At 41.5% G+C, this 24,813-nt stretch overlaps 1 protein-coding gene across 3 annotated transcripts in view; it reads left to right on the forward strand.

Annotated features, from left to right (window-relative positions):
- The first annotated feature begins 7,970 nt into the window (after positions 1-7,970).
- MRPL1 (mitochondrial ribosomal protein L1) overlaps positions 7,971-24,813 on the forward strand; it is a 107,229-nt gene continuing 90,386 nt past the window's right edge. The window contains exons 1-2 of one of the 3 annotated variants that reach the window (XM_054485582.2): positions 7,971-8,566; positions 18,971-19,082. In XM_054485582.2, coding sequence (XP_054341557.1) covers positions 8,536-8,566; positions 18,971-19,082 — 143 coding nt within the window. In that variant the 5' untranslated portion in view covers positions 7,971-8,535. The other 2 variants (XM_054485585.2, XM_054485584.2) reach the window with 2 other exon arrangements.

Consider the following 24,813-nt stretch of genomic DNA (forward strand, 5'->3'; position numbering starts at 1 on the left):
TATTTGAACTCAATATTGTCCAGATAAAAGTGACTAAGAAATAATTCCCAAGTTTCTCTGAAAGCTCTGGGCTCATTTCCTGAAGCAGTAGAAAAGAGATACCTAGAGATAGAGAAGAAACCCCTGAGGCTGGAACTTGGCAAGGAACTCAGGCTCAGTTTGACCTAATCTAAAAGAAAGACAGGACCTGAAAGGAGAGTAAAAACAAAATGTCAAGTTCACTTCGAAGTGAACAAAACAATAAAGCCACATAGTACATAAGGGAGGAAGAGTGTCATATCCTTTCAATTGCTTACTGCCTCCTCTTGTGAGTTACGCACACTCTCTACAAAAATAAGATGTCCTCCTGAGAATTGCTTTGTCAGTATTGTTACTTTTCTCAGGTCTGCAAAGTTTTGAAAATATGTCTATCCATATTTTAGATAAATGTTTCAAACAAGTTTTACCTCCTCATGCATTAGAAATAAAAAAAAATTAGTGTTTTGTTGGCACTTGTGATTTATATGCGTGGCTTTGACAATCAAAAAATAGTGTAATGTACTTACATGTTACTTTCTCCTATACACTCTGATGTTATCTGGCCATTCTCTAATTTAAAACATCAGCACCAAAATATTGAGTCACGGCTGAATATATGTGGAAATACCAGAGTTTCTGGGTAGCAGTGAAGCAGGAAGAGGGTGTGGTGGTCAGATGCACTGGCTTTGGTGTCAGAATCTAACACTAGCTTGCGGACTTTGGCAGGTCACTAATTTCTTAGGGCCTCAGTTTTTTCATCCATGAAATGGGAATTAAGCACAATACTATACACAAAGTTACTAGCACCGTGTCCAGCATGCAATATGTGTGTGATACATGTAAAATAGCTCTTAAGATCCCAGACTGTAGGCAGGCATCCTGGGTTCAGATCCCAACCAACTACTTACTAACTGGGTAAGTTACTTAACTTCTCCATGACTTTGTTCTTTCTTTCTTTCTTTCTTTTTTTTGAGACAGAGTTTCACTCTTGTTGCCCAGGCTGGAGTACAATGGCACGATCTTGGCTCACTGCAACCTCCGCCTCCCGGGTTCAAGCAATTCTCCTGCCTCAGCCTCCCAAGTAGCTGGGATTACAGGCATGCACCACCACGCCTGGCTAATTTTGTATTTTAAGTAGAGATGGGGTTTCTCCATGTTGGTCAGGCTGGTCTCGAACTCCCAACCTCAGGTGATCCACCCGTCTCAGCCTCCCAAAGTGCTGGGATTACAGGCGTGAGCCACTGCACCGGGCCTGACACTGTTCTTTCATCTGTAAACTGTGAATAATTATAGTGCCTATCTCATAGGTTTGATGTGAAGATTTAAAGAGTTAAAATAATAAAGCCCTGGCACACAGTAAGTGTTCAATAAGCATTAGCTATTATTATTCTAAAATTGTGCTGTCCAGTGTGGTAGCCATATGTGGCTACGGAGCTTTTGAAATGTAGTTAGTCCTAACTTTGATGTGCTCCAAGTGTAGAATACACATCAAATTTAAATACTTAATATAAAAAAGAATGTAAAATATTTTAATAATTTTTATATCAATTATAGTTAAACTTATGATATATTGAGTTAAATAAATTACTATAATTAATTTTACTTGTTTCCATTTTAATATAGCTACTAAAAAATTAAAAAGTACATGTGTGGCTTGCATTATATTTATATTGGACAGTGCTGTTTTTTAGAATTTAGAAATCTTAAAGCAAAAAGTTCATCAAAAAGAATCTTAGCTTTTGGTTTAGTTCAAAATGTGGGATATTCGTGGTACACTTTTTGTCATAAAATATTGAGGACAAGCAAGGGAATTACAAAGTAGTAAGTGAAGCCATTAGAACTGCCAAAGAAGTTAATACGATTTTAGGTTGCATTAATTTTTCCAGAACCCAGTGTTCTTTTCTCCTCTGGAGTGTTTTGTTCAGCTGTGGGATTACATTTTAAGAGAGACATAGGCATCTAGAGTATATCCTTCATAAGTCTCCTAGTAAGATGAGAGGTTCTCATCACCACACCATGAAAGGGAGGAACTGTGAGTGGTTAAAAATAGGGACATATTCAGCCAAGTGAGGAGAAGACTTAAAGGGAGACATGATAGCTATTCTCAAACACCAGAAAAGTTGCCATGTGGAAATGGAATTGACCTGAATGGTTCATTTAGTCCAGGTTACAGGGACTATTTGAGCTTTCAATACATATAACAACTTTTTAACAATTAGAGTTGCCCCCAAATGGAATGAACTACCTTACAGAATATTCCAGACTGTATCACCAGAAATTTAAACAGAGAATTATAGGGAGGTAGGTAGATGAAGACTTCCAAAAGCTTTTCAAACTCTGAGATTCCATGATTAAGGTTTTGCCACTAATTCTGGAATAGAGCTGCCAATACAGCATTAAAATCAGAATAACTAGAGTCCCACAGTTTTAACTAGTTTTTTTAAAAGAAGATATAGAAATTCACTGGTCCTAGCTCAAGAAAACAGGGATATTGTACAGATATATATAGTAGATAGCGATCTCACAAGAATGCAGGGAAAGGGATAGAGATACAGCAGGCTTGTTGGAAACTGTAACAGGAACTGAGGCAGCATTTGCTATCTTTCTCTCATAGGCTGCTTGATTTCTTTCTTTCTTGTGATATCTCTGCTTTTCTTGCCATCCTTATTCCCTTATATTATTGCAACTCACTGGCCTCCTGTAACTTCACTCACTCATCATTTTTGTTCCCTAATAGTTTCAGATTGCCTTTCAAGGCCGTTCTAGCATGGAATTTATTCTATGACCCTGGAGCTTGAATTTTCCCACCTGAGTGTTTCAGTCTTTCATTTTCCCAACTTTGGTTTTGTGAGAGGAACAATTGATCTAGTTTTTCTTTTCAAGGCAGGTCACAGGCCATGTATGGGTGGGCTTTCCTTGGGTCAGATGGCTTCCACTGATCCAAATATCCTGGGCTGGGGAATTTTATTTATGTGAGAGGAGGAGGTTTCTACCAGAAGCAGATGTGGGTGGGGCAGGAAGCTATTGGTATTTTTAGTATCTCTATTGAAAGACGCTGAAAGATGGAGGCAATGGAGTTTACTCCCAGAAATTTGTGAATCTACTTAAACTTATTCTATTCCCTGTATTAGAAGGAGCCTATTTAAAAGGTTCTGGTTTGGGATTAATGATAGGGATGTGAGTTTTGCTCTCAAATATGCTCTAGGACCTTGCTACTCAAAGGGTGGTCTGTGAACCAGCAGCATCAACATCACTGTTAGTAGCCTGTTAGAAATCAGAGGCTGGACGCGGTGGCTCACACCTGTAATCCCAGCACTTTGGGAGGCTGAGGCGGGTGTATTGCCTGAGGTCAGGAGTTCGAGACCAGCCTGGCCAACATTGTGAAACCCTGTCTCTACTAAAAATACAAAAATTAGCCAGGCGTAGTGGCAGGCGCCCGTAATCCCAGCTCCTTGGGCGGCTGAGGCAGGAGAATCACTTGAACCCGGGAGGCGGAGGTTACAGTGAGCCAAGATCTCGCCACTGCACTCCAGCCTGGGGGACAAGAGCGAGACTTCGTCTCAAAAAAAGAAAAAAAAGAAATCAGAATCTCAAGCCCCATCCTAGGCCTACCAAATCAGAATCTACATTTTAATAAGATTTCCAGGTGATTTGAATTCACATTAAAGTTTAATTATGGCTCTAGGATGAACTGGTTTGGTTTGGGCCTCCTAGAAGTTACTGAATACTTGCACTTGAAATCTTCTAGTAGTATGTTGTAGCTATGCAAGAACCAATTGATAAATTGTCAGAAAATTTAAGTTGGTTGATTTTATGTTTGGTGGGTTGAAGTCACCTACTTGGAGTATTTACACCATGGAAATTGACAAATGGTACAAATTCATTTCTTTTATACTGGAGAACCAGTTGTTAAACTTTTACCAACATACCACTGGAGAGTTCTAAATCTCCTAAATCAATCTACTATTAAACAAATCTCCTAGGGGCTTTTGGACATAAAAACTGTCATGTATGGGGGACAAGACAAAATGAGTTCCAGTCTGCCACTTACTGAACTTTCAGCCTTGTGACTAAAAAAACATTTTCCTAGATAGACATTTCTTTACGGGAAAAAAAGATCTGATTCTGAAGTAAGCACAAGGGGGAAAGGGAATCTAGGAGTTGGTAATACTTAAGACCCAGATAGGCAGACAGACAGGCACTGGAAATTTTCTCAGCTGGCAGGTGGACAGTTTGGAGTTGAAACCCAGGCGTAGAATAGCAGTTTGTATGTAGAGAGGAAGAAAATAAGAGTGGGTAGATTCTGGTTCTGGAGACATATCCCATGAGGAACGTTTATAGTCTATATTATATCGACCATAAAAATTTTAAACAAAACAACAGCTCCTCCCCAAGTTAACGTTAGGTATAAATGCAAATATTTCATGGTATTACATAGGGAGTAGTTTTCAAAGTACGGTCACTGGGCCAGTAAATCAGTATCTCCTGAGACTTTATTATACTCACAGGCCCCACCTCAGACCTACTGGATCAGAAGCTCCGGGGGTGGGGCCCAGCAACCTGAGTTTAACAAGCCTTCTGAGTGATTCTGATGCACATTGCTGAAATAGGAAATGTCTTGGAGTTCCTTATTTTTGTCTAATAAGAGAATCTATTTTCTTTTTTTTTTTTTTTCAGATGGAGTTTCACTCTTGTTGTCCAGGCTGGAGTGCAATGGCGCAATCTTGGCTCACGGCAACCTCTGCCCGCTGGGTTCAAGTGATTCTCCTGCCTCAGCCTCCCATGTAGCTGGGATTACAGTCATGCACCACCACGCCGGGCTAATTTTGTATTTTTTGAGTAGAGACAGGGTTTCTCCATGTCCGTCAGGCTAGTCCCAAACTCCTGACGTCAGGTGATCCACCTGCCTCGGCCTCCCAAGTGCTGGGATTACAGGTGTGAGCCACCGAGCCCGGCCGATAATCCATTTTCAACTTGAACCCCAAAGGGAAGTGACACTTCTTGCAAAGAAGTTTCCAGCTCAACTGGAAGATGGCTGAAGAAGGCAGAGAACACAGATCAAGTAAGTTACAGGGCTAGACAAATATTTATTAGCTCTTCCCAGGGAAATTAGCCAAGCAGGCTGGCAGCTGGCATTTTGCCAAGACTCCTGGAAAGTATAAACCTTCCTAGAAATCAAAAGTTGCATTTTAAAGTGAATTTTAAGTGCATAATACAGTCTAAAGACCTTCTGCAAATACATATAAAAGTTCTAATATAAAGAAAGTGACATCCTTATACATATGGGAATAACAACAGCATGGATCATGTTAAGAAATAAGCAGATATTGGAAGGAGTACTAGAACAGCTTATTCATTTTGCCTTTCTGGTTCAGAGCTCTCACTGGTTCTTCAATAATGACACTTAATATTTTTTGAGTGCTTACTCTGTGCCAAGTACTTCAGTAAGCACCTCAGTAAATTATCTTATTATTAGCCCCATATCAGGGAAACCAAGGCCCAGAGAAATATACAAATTTGCCCCAGGTCACACAACTACTAAGTGATAATACTGGAATTCAAACCTAGGCAGTTTGGCTCCAGAGCACAGCTGCTTAACCAAAATGCTCTATTACAAGCTTATCCAACCCACAGCCTGCCAGCCACATGCAGCCCAATATGACTTTGAATGTGGCCCAACACAAATTTGTAAACTTTCTTAAAACATTATGAGATTTTTTGATGATTTTTTTTTTAAGTTCATCAGCTATCATTAGTGTATTTTATGTGTGGTCTAAAAGATTGGATATTCCTGCTCTATTACCTCTTTTTAGTGAGAAGAAACTCATTATGTACTAAATATTTACAGTCTTAGAGTTCTCATTTCAGAGTATGGATTTTTGTAGTTTTTATAAAGTCCTTTTGTTGTTTTTATAAAGTCTCAGGCTAAGGCCGGGAGCGGTGGCTCACGCCTGTAATCCCGGGACTCTGGGAGGCCGAGGCGGGTGGATCACGAGGTCAGGAGATCGAGACCATCCTGGCTAACACGGTGAAACCCCGTCTCTACTAAAAATATAAAAAATCAGCCGTGTGTGGTGGTGGGCGCCTGTAGTCCCAGCTACTCAGGAGGCTGAAGCAGGAGAATGGGGTGAACCTGGGAGGCGGAGCTTGCAGTGAGCCGAGATCACGCCACTGCACTCCAGCCTGGGCGAAAGAGCGAGACTCTGTCTCAAAAAAATAAAAATAAAAATAAAGTCTCAGGCTAAGGAATCTCTTTATGTATTGTTATATACAAAACTGGAATCTGGATTCTACCTAATGCCATCGAGTTCTGGTGACCAGAGTGGGCAACAGGTGAGCTGTACCTGTACAGGACGTTACTTTAATTAGGCTACCACTATAAGCATACTATATGGTATGTAAGCATACTATATGATAATAGTTTCAATATAGGATGTTTAAACTCTCTTGTTAGAACAGTAGACATAAAGAAGTCCATAAATGGGGCCTGCTGTGTTGGTTCACACCTGTAATCCCAGCACTTTGGGATTGCTTGAAGCCAGGAGTTTGAGACCAGCCTGGGCAAAAAAGCAAGACACCCCACACTCCCCGCTGTCTATAAAGAAAAATAAAAATAAGTTAGCCAGGTGTGGTGGTGTGTGCCTGTAGACCCAGCCCCTTGGGAGGCTGAGACATGAGGATCACTTGAGCCCAGCAGGTGAAGGCTGCAATGAGCTATGATCTTGTCACTGTACTCCAGCTTGGGTGTCAGAGTGAGATCCTGTCTTGAGAGGGGAAAAAAAAAGTCCACAGATGGGGGCCAACTGACCCCAGCTGTGGACTGTGGAAAAGAAACGGATATAGGGTCTAAGGACCAGCACCTCTAATCTGAGTGTTTGTTTTTCTCTGAAATTGACTGGGTAAACTTGCTCCAATTCTGGTACTTACTCTCAAATTGAATTAGTTTTTTTCATTTATGAATAGCCAAGTACACTGCTTGACACATGGCAGGCACTCATATATTTGTGAAAAGAAGGGAGGATGAGAGGGAGCGAGGGAGAGAAGGAAAAGGTTACATAGATTTAAGCTCTTCGATTTTTTTGCATAAGTCACAAATTGGTAGAGAATCTTTGAAGTAACTGCTTAGGTGTTAACAAGACAAGGCAATACATTAGAAATCTTATTTTTCATGTAGATGAGTACTATGTATAAATATGAATAAAGCACCTGGGAAATGCCTTTGATCCAGTTCATCTTCCTGTGGGTAGCTTCATTGAAGCAAGTTAATTTGGCAGGCTTGCCATTCTAATTGAGTCACTAATTCATGTAGGCATATATTCATTTATTCAGCAAACATTTACTGAGAGCCTCCTATGGGCCTGGCACTGAAGTATGTGCTGAGGTTACAAGAATGAATAAGATGGTTTCTACCCATAAAAAGCTCAGACTGGTGACAAGAACTGATATATTGTGGTGATGGCTGCACAACTCTTTGAGCATACTAAAAACCATTTAATTGTACAATTTAAATTGGTAGATTGTATGCTATGTAAATTATATCTCAAAACTGTTTAAAAGAAACATAGCCTGAGGCGAAATCTTTAAAAAGTTACCTAGGTGATGCAGGGTACAGTACACACGAAGCAGAGAAGATAGAATGAACCAAGTTATGGAGGTGAGAAACGTGTGTGTGTGTGTGTGTGTGTGTGTGTGTTGTGGGGGAGGTAAACTGGGAAGTGATAAAATCCGTAATCAGATTTGTTTTAGATAAACCACACTGACAGCTGTGACGTAATGGAAAGTACCTCATTCTGGGTTTTTTTTTTTTTTTTTTCCTATCAGAATAACTTGTGCGTGGGTCTTGGAGCTGCCATTTTAAAACTAGAAATGTTTTATAAATGTCAAGTATTATTATTCAATTGATCCTAATGGCAAGTCTACTCGCTTGCCAGCAGGGGGTAAATGTAGAGATTAATGTAAGATTTTAAAGCTAAGGTTGATCTTGCGCTGAGAGAAAGTTTGACAATTAACAAAGAAAGTTTGTCAATGAGTTGGACACCTCCCTTGGGTAGCGGCGAAAAGGCCTAGAGAATTTTTTAAATAAGTCTTTCCAAGGCCGGAAAAGTGGCGGAAAAAGCTAGTGGGCTTCGGGGTTCCTGTTTTTCAAGATTTTACGTTGGGTATTAAGTACTCTCACAGCCTGTTAAAATTGTCGCTCTGAGTACACTTGCAGGATCAAAAAAGAAAAAGAGTAAGAAGGAAGGATTAAAATAATCACGGCATCTCCAACAGGATCGTATTTTCCCGAAGGTGGTTAACCAGCCATACCGGAACCACGAAACACAGGGTCCTGTGCAGCACGGAGGACTAACAGTAACACCGCCACGCCGGCAGCAAAGCTCATTTTGGTCCCCGCCCCGTTCCTCTTGCTCTTTTTAACTCCTTCCCTCTTTGCGGATTCTAGAACGGAACCCTTTTTTAATTCTTCCCAGTAGAAACGTAGGAACAATTTCGTGAACGCAATCCGGAGTGCCTAACATGGCGGCGGCCGTAAGGTGCATGGGTAGAGGTAAGGCAGGGGGTTGTCTTGCAGGGGAAATGGCTCTGGCATCGAGTCTCTGGTTGCAGCAGAGTGCAAGGCGGATTCTGCTCTGGGTGCTGAAAATGCCTCGTGCTGTTGCTGGTCTCTAGGTTTTTCAAAGGGTGGGTCATTACTACTTAAAAGTGACCTTATGAAGGGTTTCACTCCATTCTGAAGACGTCCACCCTGAGGGAGGGAGTGGGAGCGGGACGTACATCGAGCGCTCTCCAGCCACCTATGGGGAAGGCAAGGATTGGGTCGTCTCTGATATTGGGCTGTGGGCTGCGGATAGTGGAGTGTGATAAGTGAGGTGAGTTCTGGTAAGGGAAAGATGATGTATTTGAGTGGCTTAAGTCTGTAAACTAGAGCAATTTTCAAAGTGCTTTTTGGTGCTTTCTGAATTACATCGTTATAGGCGATTCCAGTTCTTAAACTTCCATAGGTGGTCTAATTTGGGTCAACGTTTATCATCTGAAGGCTAATTCTGTAGTGCCTCTTGGTAGCGCCTCTTTTCATCTTAATAATTTCAACTTTTTATCTACGATGACAGCCGTTTCTTGTGCAACAATTTTTTTTTTTTTTTTTGAGACGGCAGTCTCGCTCTGTCACCCAGCCTGGGAGTGCTGTGGCGCGATCTCAGTTCACTGCAACCTTCGTCTCCCAGGTTCAAGCGATTCTCCTGCCTCGGCTTCCCGAGTAGCAGAGACTACAGGCGTGTGCCACCACGCCCTGCTAATTTTTGTATTTTTAGTAGAGACAGGGTTTCACCATGTTGACCAGGCTAGTCTTGCACTCCTAATCTCAGGTGATCCGCCCTCCTTGGCCTCTCAAAGTGCTGGGATTACAGGCGTGAGGCACTGCGCCCGGCCTGTGCAACGCTTTTTGCTTTTATTTTGTGTTTTTGAAGTCCAGTGATATATATTGTTTAATTTAGGTAGGTCTTTAGGTAGAAGCAGTAGCCAGCATTACCCCCATTTTACAGAGGAAGAAACTGATCTTATTAGATATGTGGCCAAGTTCATATAACTAGTAAATGGCAGAGGAAGTACTGAAGCTTGCAATCGTAGGTCAGTGATATATGTATATTTAACACTGCATCACAGTTTTTTTTTTTTTTTTGAGTTTCTTTGCAGGAAAACTGTGTCAAGAGAGTTATTGCTCAAAAATTAGGGATGACAAGAGATAATAACAGACCCTGATGCCTACTATGTGAGGAAACCAAAATGTATATTATTTCTGAAAGGAGGTTGAAGGCATCTTCATGTATGACAGAAATCGTTATGTTACACAAATCCAAAGAAACCAAAAATACCTGAATATTATAATTTTCTTCTCTTGGCTTCTAGGATATCTCTCTGTTAATTGTCTTCCTATTTCATGTGTCATTTTTTCTCACATTACTTGGCTGGTTCCTCTTCCTCTCCCCAGTCTCTTTACTTGGAATGTTCTGGAAGCCAGGGTTCCATCCTTCATTCTCATCTCTTCTGTATCTAAATTCACTCCTTGGTTAGCTCATCCAAAGTTTGTGGCTTTGATTATTGTCTATCTTTTTTATTTTTTTAATTGTTTACTTATCAAGAGAAACTGTCTAGCCCACATATTCACATTTCATAGTTCAAGAACACAGGTCAGTGACAAACTTTTAGGTAATTCAACCCAAAGAAATTCTTTATATTGCAAAATCACTTTGTGCTCTGAAATATACCAGCTTTCCTCATCTCCTCAAAATCTTTTATGGAATCATCATTTCTGTAGGAGTCGACATATGCCTTCTTTCTTGGCTCAGCCACAGCAAACATAGCTAAAACCCCCAGGGATACAATGAATGCTTCAACAATATGAAATTGCAAATGTTTTTCCAGAAGGCCCCACATCTGAGGTTCATTAAAGCACTGGAAGCCACAGTAGCTACTGTTCTTGTTAGGTATCAGCCTCAATACCAGCATTCTTCCTGGCTGTTGGAGAAATGGATGGCCAATTATTGTCTATATCTTTTTTTTTTTTTTGAGATGGAGTCTTGCTCTGTCACCCAGGCTGGAGTGCAGTGGCACGATCTCGGCTCATGCAACCTCTGCCTCCCGGGTTCAAGCGATTCTTGTGCCTCAGCCTCCCAAGTAGCTGGGATTACAGGCACGAGCCACCATGCCCGGCTAATTTTTGTATTTTTAGTAGAGGTGGGGTTTCACCATGTTGGCCAGGCTGGTCTCGAACTCCTGATCTCAAGTGATCCACTGACCTCTGCCTCCCAAAGTGCTGGGATTACAGGCGTGAGCCACCGTGCCCAGCAGATTATTGTCTATACCTTAATGGTTATCAAATTTATATCTACAGTTGGGATCACTCTTCTGAACTTTAGATTCTTATACTCATCTGAGTATTCTACATCTCCACTTTGATAGCATATCAGCACCTTGCAGTTGTTTAAAATCAAACTGATTGTCATAGCCTGCAGTCTTTTTCTTCTCATTTGAAGGCAATTCCATCCTTCATTTGTCCAGGCCAAAACCTCAGAATATTCTTGACTCTTTTTTTTTTTTTGAGACAGGATCTCACTGTGTTGGCCAGGCTAGAGTGCAGTGGCCCGGTCATGGCTCACTGCAGCCTTGACCTCTGGGGCCCACTATGACCAGCTAATTTTTTTTTTTGGTAGAGATGAGATCTCACTATGTTGCCCAGGCTGCTCTCGAGCTCCTGGGCTCAAGTGATCCTTCCACTTCAGTCTCCTGAAGTGCTGGCATTACAGGCTCTGAGCCACTGCACCTGGCTGACTCCTCTCTGTATCTCACACTTTACATTAAATAGTTGGCAAATCCTGTTGGCTTTACGCTTAAAATAAATCCAGACTCTGACTTCTCACTGCCCCACTGCAGCTACCTTGTTCCAACGTGCTACCATCTCTCACTTGGATTTCTCTACAGTCTACTGTCAATGGGTAGTGAAATTCGTCCTTTAAGGACCTCAGTCATGTTACTCCTGTGCTCAGAACTCTGCAAAGCCTTTCCGTTTTTCTAAATCCAAAGCCCTTAGAATGGCCTACAGTTGTGCTGTTCATTTTGTTAGCTGCTATTTATTGAGCACTTCAAATGTGGTTAATCTGAATTGAATTTGTCAAATATACATTAGATTTTGAGGGCTTAGCATAAAAAAAAAAAAACATGTAAAATACCTCAGTAATTTTTTTTTTTTCCGAGATGGAGTCTTGCTCTGTTGTCCAGGCTGGAGTGCAGTGGCATGATCTCGGCTCACTGTAACCTGTGCCTCCCAGGTTCAAGTGATTCTGTAGTCTCAGCCTCCCGAGGAGCTGGGATTACAGGCACATGCCACGGGGTCCGGCTAATGGTTGTATTTTCAGTAGAGATGAGGTTTTGCCCTGTTGACCAGGCTGGTCTTAAACTCCTGACCTCAGGTGATCCACCCGCCTTGGCATCCCAAACTGCTGGGATTACAGGCGTGAGCCACCACACCCAGCCCAATTTTTTTACATTGATAATTTAATAATACTTTGGGGTATTAGTGAGAAAATATTAACTTACTGTTTCTTTTTATGTATTGTAGTTATTAGAAAATTTAAAATTGTACATGCGGCTTACATTATTCTTCTGTTGAGTAGCATTGGTGTACAAGTCTTCGATATTACCTTGTGCCTACCTTCTCCTACCCCCACCTCACCCAGCTGACCTCTCTGACCTCTTCTCCATCTATCCTCCCTCACACTCACTCTGCTGTAACCAACTGGCCTTCTAGTTTCTTAAACACATTAAGAACACTCCTGCCTTAGGATCTTTGCCCTAGAACACTTCCTCGGTGTTTGCGTGGCTAACTTTCCCATATCTTTCAACTCTTTGCTGAAATATCACCCTTTTTTTTTTTTTGAGACGGAGTTTCGCTCTTGTTGTCCAGGCTGGAGTGCAATGGCGCGATCTCGGCTCACTGCAACCTCCGCCTCCTGGGTTCAGACGATTCTCCTGCCTCAGCCTCCTGAACAGCTGGGATTACAGGCGCCTGTCACAACGGCCAGCTAATTTTTGTATTTTTAGTAGAGATGGGGTTTCAACATGTTGGCCAGGCTGGTCTCGAACTCCTGACCTCATGATCCTCCCACCTTGGCCTCCCAAAGTGCTGGGATTACAGGCATGAGCCATCATGCCTGGCCTCAAATGTCACCCTTTTAATGAGGCTCGTCTTAACCACTGTGCTTAAAATTGCAAACCACTTTCCCCTGATACAATCCCTTTTATCCTGCAGTGCCTCCATCCCCCAATTATTTTTATTGGTATTGTCTTCCCCCTGTAGACATAAGCCCTATGAGGATAGGGATTTTTATGTTTTATTCACTGATGTACCTAAATTCTTCAAGCAGTGCTAACACATGTTTCATTGGCTTATTTGTTGAATGAATGAATGAATAAATGGATCATCAGAAAAATGGTCCCTTTCATGTATTGTAATGTATAATATTTGAGTCGAGTTTTTGCTCTCATTTGTTCAAATTTTCTTCATTCAACAAATGTTTATTTAAAGTCTTCACTTGACAAACACTGTGCTAGGTGCTAGGTATACAATGCTGAACAAGCTATATACATTTCCTGCCCATGATGCTTACCATCTATTGAGGAGCAGGAATTAATTGGATACTTCTTTTCTTTTTCTTTTCTTTTCTTTCAAGAGACGGGGTCTCACTATGTTGCCCAGGCTGGTCTTGAGCTCCTGGGCTCAAATTATCCTCCCACCTCAGTCTCCTGAAGTGCTGGCATTATAGGCATGAGCGATCCACTCGCTTTGGCTTCCCAAAGTGTTGGGATTACATGCGTGAGCCACTACACCCAGCCTTGGATAGTTATTTCTTTTTTTTTTTGAGACGGAGTCTTGCTCTGTCGCCCAGGCTAGAGTGCAGTGGCATGATCTCGGCTCACTGCCAGCTCTGCCTTCCAGGTTCATGCCATTCTCCTGCCTCAGCCTCCCGAGTAGCTGGGACTACAGGTGCCCGCCACCATGCCTGGCTAATTTTTTATATTTTTAGTAGAGACGGGGTTTCACCATGTTAGGCAGGATGGCCTTGATCTCCTGACCTTGCGATCCACCCACCTCAGCCTCCCAAAGTGCTGGGATTACAGGTGTGAGCCACCGTGCCTGGCCAGTTATTTCTTTTTTTTTTTTTTTTTCCCTTTTTGAGATGGAGTCTCACTCTGTTGCCCAGGCTGGAGTGCAGTGGCACGATCTTGGCCCACTGCAACCTCTGCTTCCCAGGTTCAAGTGATTTTCCTGCTTCAGCCTCCTGAGTAGCTGGGACTACAGGCACGCGTCACCATGCCCAGCTAACTTTTGTGTGTACATTTTGTTTTTTTTTCTCAGATGGAGTCTTCCTCTGTTGCCTAGGCTAGAGTGCAGTGGCGCAATCTTGGCTCACTGCAACCTCTGTCTCTGGGATTCAAGCAGTTCCTGCTTCAGCCTCCCGAGTAGCTGGGATTACAGGAGCATGCCACCACACCTGGCTAATTTTTTTTGTATTTTTAGTAGAGATGGGGTTTCACCATGTTGGCCAGGCTGGTCTTGAACTCCTGATCTTGTGATCCACCCTCCTCAACCTCCCAAAGTGCTGGGATTACAGGCATGAGCCACCACGCCCGACCTGGATAATTATTTCTTTAGTTAAAATTGTCGTAAGTGCTGTGAAGGAAAAGTATAAGATGCTATACAAATGTATATGAGAGACCTAATCTATTCAGGGGAGACTCTTCTGAAGAAATAATGTTAAGTAGAGTCGTTGAAAGATAACTGTATTACTATGAACTAGTGGAGTGGAAAGCAATAGGGGAAGATGTCATAGATGGAAGATTATGAAAATTCTTAGGTGGTAAAGAACAGGGTCAAGTAAGTGAAAGAAGATGAGTGTATTTGAAGTGTGGTGAACATGAGGGAGAGTGGTGCTAGAGGATGCTCACTAGACAGTTTAGTAGTAGCTCATGGAGTACGTTGGTAAAAATTTCCTTTGTTCAAAGAGCCAAGTTTAGCCATCCAAGTATTTTAAGGACATGATGAAATTTTCATGTTAAAATGATCCGTCTTACTAATAGGTGGAAAAGAAATGGAGAGGGCCAAGTGTGGAAGACAGAACAGTTTAGAGGCTGTGGCAGTAATCCAGGTGGTAGGTGATGGTGGCCTGGACTGTGATGGTTGTAGCAGAAAGGCAAGAATAGATGGATACGATTCCCTAGGGAGAGTGAGGATTATAGAGTCAGGTGAGAAGGCAGTATAGGACTGACCTCAAGGGAACTCTAACCTTTCACTATCAATTAAAAGAGATAAGAAAGGAGAGGGAGTTGTTTTCTATCTCATTGCCACGGGATGGGAGAGATTTCGAGAATGAGTGCTGGATCAGGGAGACTCAGTAGTTCAGGAAGTTCTGAGGGCTATTTTCTCTGAAGTAGCAAGTGAAGTTATATGCTAAGAATAAGGGGAAGACCAGTGTATTAATAAAGGAGATAAAATAATACAGCTAGACAAATTGACTACAAAAGGATTGAAAATATAGATATCATGATCTAACAGTGCTACTTAAATAGTGGTATTTGATTTCTTTTGGTTTGTAGCGTTTGATTTCTGTTGAAAATTGTAGTTTCTGGTTGTCATGACTGATAGTAGTGGTTTTGCTTGCTTGCTTTTTGTTGTTTGTTTGTTTGTTTTTGAGACAGAGTTTCGCTCTTTCTGCCCAGGCTGGAGTGCAGTGGCGCGGCTCACTGCAACCTCCGCCATCCAGGTTCAAGCGATTCTTGTGCCTCAGCCTCTCAGGTAGCTGGGATTACAGGCTTGCACCAGCACACTCAGCTAATTTTTTTTGCATTTTTAATAGAGACAGAGTTTCATCATCTTGGTCAGGCTGGTCTCAAACTCTTGACCTCAGGTGATCCACCCACCTCAGCCTCCCAAAGTGCTGGGATTACAGGTGTGAGCCACCGCGCCCAGCCTGTTTTGTTTTTTTGAGACAGGGTTCCTGTCACCCAGGCTGGAGTGGAGTAGTGAGATCAGAACTCACTGCAGCCTCAACTTTCCTGGCTCAAGTGATCCTGCCACCTCAAGCAATCCTCCCACCTCAGCTTCCTGGGTAGCTGGGACTACAGTTGTGCACCATCAAACCTGGCTAATTTTTAAATTTTTTGTAGAGATGGGGTTCCACTCTATTGCTCAGGCTGGGTTGAGCTCCTGGGATCAAGGGTTCCTCCTGCCTCAGCCTCCCAAAGTGCTGGGATTACAGACATGAGCCACCGTGACTGGCCTTGATTTTTTAAAATAGCAGATTGCAATTGATATGTTCAAGAGATTTTTTTGTTTGTTTCCCCAAGAGAATTATTATTTTGGGATCTTCCAAGGTTGTTAGGTTCTTGTTGAGTACAACTAGAATTGTTTGGAAGTGTTTGCCAAGCTTTGAATGGATAATTGCTTGTTCCTTCATTTATCATATGTGATTTTTCAAGATAACTGGCTTCTTTAAAAATGTGGAACATCTTCTAGACTGTTGTATAACAGTATATAGCCCACTAAATTTGAGATTCTCGAGGACAGGAACTGGACCTGTTAGTCTGTTTCAGTTTTTCTTCCTAGCCATTGTAGCCCTTTGTGGCTTTGCTGCAAAGAATTCTCAGTGGCAGACAGGTCTCCTACACTGCCTCAGGTGTCACTCCTATATGTTCACAGAATTCACAGTTTCGGTGGTTATCTTGCACTTCAGCTTGGAAGATTAGAGATGAAATTGGCATGTAGCTTTAATGACATTTGAGCTGATATAAATAGGATTAGGCTGGGAGTGGTGGCTCATGCCTATGATCCCAGCACTTTGGGAGGCCAAGGCTGGAGGAACCCTTGAGCTCAGGAGTTTGAGACCAGCCTGGTCAATATGGTGGGACCCAGTCTCTACAAAAAACTCAGAAATTAGCTGGGCTTGTGATACACACCTGTAGTCCTGGCTACCCAGGAGGCTGAGGTGGGAGGATTGCTTGAGCTGTGGAGGTCAAGGCTGCAGTGAGCTGTGATTGTGCCACTGCACTCCAGCCTGGGTGAAGGAGCAGTACCCTGTCTGAAAAAGAAAAAAAAAAAGAGGAGTAGGCCGTGGAAAGATTTGGAGATGGTGCATCGTAGACAAATATAGCATTAAATGCAAAAATACTATGTTGGCACAAGTGTGTGGAAACAAGTGATCTTTTCATTGCTGGTGGGAAATGTATATAGTACTGTTACTAAATGAGCAGTATTTATTAAAATTACAAATGTTTATATCCTTTGTCAGCAAATTCACCTCTAGAAATTCTATAAATATACTTGTGCAAAATGATGTTTGTATAAGATTATTCACTTTGCACTGTTTATAATAGTAAGACATTACAAATGACCTAATGGTTGGCCACTGATTAAGTAAATTATATAGCCACACAGTGGAGTGCTTTGCAGCTTTAAAAGATAAAATCTTTTTCTTTTTTCTGAGATAGATTTTCACTGTCTCTCAGGCTGGAGTGCAGTGGGGCAACCACAGCTCAGCTCACTGTAGCCTCAACCTCCTGGGCTTAGGTGATCCTCCTACCTCCGCCTCCCAAGTAGCTGGGACTACAGGTGTGTGCCGCCACCACGCCTGGCTAATTTTTTGTATTTTTTTTTTTTTTTTTTTTTTTTGAGACAGAGTTTCGCTCTTGTTGTCCAGGCTGGAGTGCAATGGTGTGATCTCAGCTTACTGCAATCTCCGCCTCCCGGGTTCAAGCAATACTCCTGCCTCAGCCTCCTGAGTAGCTAGGATTATAGGCATAAGCCACCATGCCCAGCTAATTTTGTATTTTTAGTAGAGACGGGGTTTCTCCATGTTGGTGAGGCTGGCCTCCAACTCCCAACCTCAGGTGATGCGCCTGCCTTGGCCTCCCAAACAGCTGTGATTACAGGTGTGAGCCACCACGCCCGGCCCAATGTTTTGTACATTTTTTTGTAGAGACAGGGTTTTACCATGTTGCCCAGGCTGGTTTCAAATTCCTGCAGTCAAGCGATTTGCCTGCCTTGACCTCCCAAAGTGCTGGGATTCCATGCATGAGCCACCACACTAGGCAATAAAATCTTTATAAACTGATATGAAATGATCTCTCAAATGTATGCATGTACACACACCTTTATGAAAGGCACACATAAAATCTCATCTGCATCTCATGTATATGTGTGTATGTTTGTGAAAATAGGCTCTAATACCTTTAGCTGAAAAAGCAAGATGAATAGTGATTAGAGTATGCTACCATTTTATAAAAGAGGAGGGAAATATATTGGTACCTATATGTTTATATATGTATATAGTGTTTCTAAAAAGATGCATAAGGTATTGCTAACATGGGAGAGAAGCTGGGGGCCAGGTGTAGGAGGAAGACTTTACTTTTGTAATCTTTAAATGAAAACATATTTCTAATATTTACACACGCAAAAGAATATAGGTAAAATATAAAGAATAATAATAGCTTGAAATTCTAAATATTCATTATTAAGCTTAAAAAAATAGAACATTAACAATACCTTCGAAGACCTGTGCACGTTTTTCTTATTTCTCGCAGATCCAGTGCCCTACTTTGTTCTTATCTTCAGAAGTACTTGGGCAACTGTGTTAATGTCTTATTTATTGTAAAAATGAAAAAATAAATTAAGAAATTTTGAGATACATATACATATTCCCTAATAATAGAACTAACATACTCTGATGAATATGAAATAGATTAAGTTAAAAATAGATGAAAACCCCAGAGCCTTGAGAGGCTGAGGAGGGAGGCCCACTTGAACCCAGGAGTTCAAGATTATAGTGAGCTATGTTCATGCCACTGTACTCCAGCCTGGGTGACAGAGTGAAAGCCTGTCTTTAAAAGAAAAAAAAAAAAGATAAGACAGTTTAAATATTAGATGTATTTACCTGCTTTTAGTTTCAAGAACTGTGGTTTCTATTATTACACTTTTTTTTTTTTTTTGAGATGGAGTATTACTCTGTCGCCCAGGCTGGAGTGCGGTGGCGCTATATCGGCTCACTGCAACCTCCGTCTCCTGGGTTCAAACGATTCTCCTGTCTCAGCTTTCCAAGTAGCTGGGACTACAGGCGCGTGCCACCATGCCTGGCTAATCTTTTGTATTTTTAGTAGAGACGGGGTTTCACCGTGTTAGCAAGGATGGTCTCGATCTCCTAACCTCGTGATTCACCCGCCTCAGCCTCCTAAAGTGCTGGGATTACAGGCATGAGCCACCGTGCCTGGCTATTATTACACTTTTAAAAGAAGGATTAAAAATCACAAAATATTGTTTTCATTTTGAGAATACTGATTTTTAAAATTAAAAAATTATGAATATAATGATTATTTAATGTTAATATTTTACGTTTTTCCTTTCAAGCCTTGATACATCATCAAAGGCACAGCCTTTCCAAGATGGTTTATCAGACATCACTTTGTTCTTGTGTTGTAAACATTCAAGTGCCCAACAGACATTTTGCTGCTGCTACAAAGTAAGTATTTTTTTTTTAGTTATTATTTCATTTGTTATCGTTTAATTTTTTTTAAAAAAGCATGTTTAGTTCCATAAAGATTTACCAGGACATATAGTTGTGAAAGTTTATTATTTCTGCTTCATCGACCTTATAGTCCTGAAGGAAAGATAAGACATAATAATACTTAACATTTATTGAACACTGATGTTCAATAACTAACTTATTCTCAACAGCAACCTTATGAGGAAGCTATTGTTATTATGCACATTTTACAGAGAAGAAAATCGAGGCACTGGTAGGTTATATAACTAGCCCAAGGTCAGAGAGCTACTAAATTTTAGAGCTAGGGTTTGAATCCATGGAGTTTATTCCAGAACCAAAGCTTTTTCCAGTATGCTTTCACTGCCTTTTTAGAACAGAACCCACTGTTGCAATTAATGAATTTTAATTAAGGTGTTCTCTCTGTGTCTATTTCTTTCTGTTCTTTAAATTACATTTTTTCCTTTTAGGCACTTTTTATACATCAAGTATTAGAAGATTATCCGTACTATGATTACATAGTAAGATTTCAGATTTGCATAGTATATATATTGGGTATAAATTTATATTATTTTGGGGGGGGCGTGGTGGCTCACGTCTATAATCCCAGCACTTTGATAGGCCAAGGCAGGCAAATCACTTGAGGTCAGGAGTTCGAGACCAGCCTAGCCAACGTGCTGAAACCCCATGTCTACTAAAAATACAAAATTAGCGGGCGCCGTGGCTCACGCCTGTAATCCCGGCACTTTGGGAGGCCGAGGCGGGTGGATCACGAAGTCGGAAGTTCAAGACCAGCCTGGCCAAGATGGTGAAACCCTATCTCTGCTGAAACTACAAAAATTGGCCAGGTGTGGGGGCAGGCACCTGTAATCCCAGCTACTTGGGAAGCTGAGGTGGGAGAATTGCTTGAACCTGGGCAGCAGAGGTTGCAGTGAGCCGAGATCGCACCACTGTGCTCCAGCCTGGGCAACAGAGTGAGACTCCATCTCAAAACAAAAAACAAAACAAAATTAGCTGGACATAGTGGTGTGTGCCTGTAATCCCTGCTACTTGGGAGGCTGAGATAGGAGAATCACTTGAACCTGGGAGGCAGAGGTTGCAGTGAGCTGAGATCGTGCCACTGCACTCTAGCCTGGGCAACAGAGGAGACTCTGTCTCAAAAATAAAATAAGATATATGTAAAGGAATGAAGTCTGTTCTCTCAACTTTGTATTTCCAAGAGCAGGATCTGGTTTCTTGCCGAAAAGCTCTAGGATAATAATAGTTAAAATTTATAGAATGCTTCCTTTGTGCTAGGCACTATACAAAGCACATAGCATATATTAGTTCTTTTAAATTTCACAACACTCTGTGAAGCATAGATACTATTGTAAGTGTTTTACAGATGAAGGAATGGAAGCCCAGAAGTTAAGTAATACATTCAAAGTTACACATCTAGAATGTGTTGGAGGAAGGATTTCAGCCTAAATTTTCTGACTTTAGAACTATCACACTCTTCATGGTTAGTATATAATAATAGAATCATTGGCTCTGGAGGATAGGGTCTGCAAAGCAAATAGAGTTCCAGCTACAAAAATCTTACTTTATGAAGAAATTTGCTAGAATACAGTCCTTAGGTTATGGGATACCCAAAATGAAAACTAAAGGGTGGAAAGTTTTTGCTGACTGTAAATTTTCACTTAATATATTCTTATTTCTGTAAACTTAATTTAATATCAGGCAACTGTGCCTCAGTTGCCTCTTACTTAGCATACTTTGTTGAGCATCTGCTGTAGGCCTGGCACTGTGCAAAATGATGATATGAAGAAGAACAAGGCACCCATTCCGTTCCTCTGTCTTTGAGATTTTCACAGTGAACTGACAGCAACATAAACAATTGTTTTTTGTTTTAAATGAATTAAGTAAAATGAGTTAGTTAACTCTGTGAGTAGATAAAAGATAATTCATGGTAAAAGATAAAAGATATTCATGGTAAGCATAGTATGTAGTGAAAAGTTGGTCGTCTTCCCACCCCATCCTTTAGCCATTTGTAATGGTCTGTGCATATGTAAGTACATGAGTATATTATTTGTTTTTTACATAAATGGTAGTGTACTATATACCCTGTTTTGCATACTGCCTGCTTTTTTTTTTTTTTTTGAGATGGATTCTCGCACTGTCACCTGGGCTGGAGTGCAGTGCTGCGATCTTGGTTGACTGCAACTTCCACCTCCTGGGTTCAAATGATTCTCCTGCCTCAGCCTCCTAAGTAGGCGCCTACCACCACGCCCAGCTAATTTTTTGTATTTTTAGTAGAGATGGGGTTTCACTATGTTGGCCAGGCTGGTCTCAAACTCCTGACCTCGTGATCCGCCCGCCTTGGCCTCCCAAAGTGCTGGGATTACAAGTGTGAGCCACCACACCTGGACCGCCTGCATTTGAGTTAACAGTATATCTTGGGAATAGTTTCATATGGAGCTGTCTAGTCATTTTAACTGCATTTCATTGTGTGAAATGTAGTAGTGCATAATTTATGTAACTATTCCCCTATTGATGCACATTTTTCTTTCCATTCTTTTTCTATTACAAGTGATCCTGCAAGTGAATAATCATGCATATAGATCCTGTCAAATATAATGAATATATTTGTAGCATAAACTCCGAGAAATAGAATTGTTGGGTCAAAAGATGTGTGCATTTATAATTGTGATAGGTAATACCAAATTGCCTTCATGGAAATCTTGCCAGTATTTTTACCAGCAAGTATTATTAGAATGCCAATTTTCCCATGTATAGTATAGTCAAATTTTTTCATCTTTGACAATTTGATAGGTAATAAATAGCATTATTATATTTATATTTCTTTTATTATTAATGAGGTTATATACCTCGTCATATGTTTAAGAGCCACTTATATTTTCTTTCTTTTTTTTTTTTTTTTTTGAGGTGAAGTTTTGCTCTTGTCGCCCAGGCTGGAGTACAATGGTGCAGTCTCGGCTCACCGCAACCTCCGCTTCCCAGGTTCAAGCGATTCTCCTGCCTCAGCCTCCCGAGTAGCTGGGATTACAGGCACACACCACAACGCCCGGCTAATTTTTTTTTTTTTTGTATTTTTAGTAGAGATGGGGTTTCACCATGTTGGTCAGGCTGATCTTGAACTCCTGACCTCAGGTGATCCACCTGCCTTGGCCTCCCAAAGTGCTGGGATTATAGGCGTGAGCCACCGTGCCTGGCCCATTTATATTTTCTTTACTGTGAATTTTCTGTTCATGTCCTATTCTAATTTTTTGTTGTTATTGATATGTAGAAGCTTCTCTATATATTCTTATATACAAATATGATATTCATATATTATGAATTAACACGTCTGTGATACAACTTCTGATTAGTATGACTGTTTTAACTGTCATATTAGAGGATTGGATCAAGTGCTATGCGATCACAGATGAAATGTCAGTTCTATCTGGGGAAGAGTAGAGCAAGAAGTATTTGAGCTAGGTCTTGAAAGATAGAATTTTGCAGGGGGCTGGGTGTAGTGGCTCATGCTTGTAATCCCAGCACTTTGGGAGGCCGAGGCGGGTGGACCACTTGAGGTCAGGAGCTTGAGACCAGCTTGGTGAAACCCTATCTCTACTAAAAATACCAAAAAATTAGCTGGGCTTGGTGGTGCATGCCTGTAATCCTGGCTACTCAGGAGACTGAGGCACAAGCATTGCTTGAACCTGGGAAGTGGAGGTTGCAGTGAGCCAAGATCACGCCACTGCCCTCCAGCCTGGGCAACAGATTGAGACTCTGCCAAAAAAAAAAAAAAAAAAAAAAAAAAAAGAATTTTGCAGGGGAATTGGTTGAAAGGTATTTCGGTAGTGCAGAGACATGAAAGTGAATGATACAGATACAAACATAACTAATTTGTTTTGAATATAAGATGAATAGAGAGGTGGCAGAAATGTAACAAGAAAGGAGGCTTCCTTTGAGTGTGAATAGTGCCTGGATTCTTTTTATTGTTAAGTTGCTGGAGTACCGCTTGTACTAGTTTATATCCCCACTTAGTAATTAGTGAGAAGTGCCAGTTTTCCACATGCCCAACAACCTTGGATACCATCAATCTTCATTTGTGTTTCTTCACTGTATTTCTTTTTTTTTTGAGATGGAGTCTTGCTCTGTTGCCCAGGTTGGAGTGCAGTGGCATGATCTCGGCTCATTGCAGCCTCCACCTCCCAGGTTCAGGCGATTCTCTTGCCTCAGCCTCCCAAGTAGCTGGGATTACAGGCATGCACGACCACACCTTGCTAATTTTTGTAGTTTTAGCAGAGATGGGGTTTCACCATGTTGGCCAGGCTGGTCTCAAACTCCTGACCTCAAGTGATCTGCCCGCCTCAGCCTCCCAAAGTGCTGGGATTACAGGTGTGAGCCACCATGCCCAGCCTCTTTACTGTATTTCTGGCTTATGCCTTTTGCCTGTTTTTCTGTTGGGCTTCGTCTTTTTCTCTCTGCTCTGTAAACATAGTTTATTAGGGATACTAATTATTTCAAGAATATTTTATCTTTAAATGTTGTTTTCCTTTATACCCTAGAAATGTTTCATTTTTGTCTACCCTAAGTTCTATTCCAGTATGGTTTTAAATGTGCTTTTCAAAAACCTAGAGAGCATAGAACAAGAAATATGCCTACTCTTAAAAAACCATGAAAATTTATAAGCAGATGGTTTTTTTCATGTCTGACAATGAGAGTTACTTAGTAGTTTGATGAGAATCATAGTATTCATAATTTTAGTTGTAGTTTTTATTGTTTAATGTATTGACTTTATAATATACTAAAAAATGTTTTCATGGCTAGATTTTGTTTTTTATCAGGATCGGAATGGAGTAGAGGGGCACGTGCTAGCTTCTCTTGTCTGTCCTTTTGGCTCTCCCCTCTACCCTGTGTTATGCAAGCATATATCCTCTATTTGCCAGTAGCAGATCATGATTTTTAAAAAGGCCATTAGGTTGAGTCTGGTTTTGTTTCTCTCTTGACCGTGGGTTTTTTTCATTTTCTTTTCTCTTCTTTCTTTTTTTTTTTTTGAGTGGAGTTTCGCTCTTTTTGCCCAGGCTGGAATTCAATGGCGTGATCATGGCTCACTGCAACCTCCGCCTCCCAGGTTCAAGTGATTCTCCTGCCTCAGCCTCCCGAGTAACAGGGATTACAGGCGCGCACCATCACGCCCAGCTGATTTTGTATTTTTAGTAGAGATGGGGTTTCACCCTGTTGGCCAGTCTGGTCTCGAACTCCTGACCTCAGGTGATCTGCCTGCCTTGGCCTCCCAAAGTGATGGGATTACAGGCGTGAGCCACCGCAACCTGGCCTGACAATGGGTTTTTTTCTTGCTTGTGTCAGATATCTGAATGCCAGATATGTTGTGTAGGGACTGAAGTAAATAATATTTATGCCTGCAAACAGGCATGCCCCTTCATCTGTCAGAGCATTGAGTCAATCTCGTCAGGAGTTGAGCTAGGTTTTGGTTTTATTGTTGCCATGGTTACCACCAGCTTCAAATTTCTGTAGTTACCTTGTTCTTAGGGTGGGGGCTGGGTTGCTGGAGGGTTTTTCTCAGTGTTCCTGTTCCATACTCAGTTTTCTGCATTCCCTGTGCAGCTGTGTCTCAGTGGCGCGGATGGGGTGGGGTGGGTCACTCTTTTGCACCCTTCCCTAGCAGTAGACTTCTATTCCTGGTGATGGGTGTTGGGAGGGA

Source organism: Pongo pygmaeus, chromosome 3, assembly GCF_028885625.2.
Source record: "Pongo pygmaeus isolate AG05252 chromosome 3, NHGRI_mPonPyg2-v2.0_pri, whole genome shotgun sequence".
NCBI classification, from domain to species: Eukaryota; Metazoa; Chordata; class Mammalia; order Primates; family Hominidae; genus Pongo; species Pongo pygmaeus.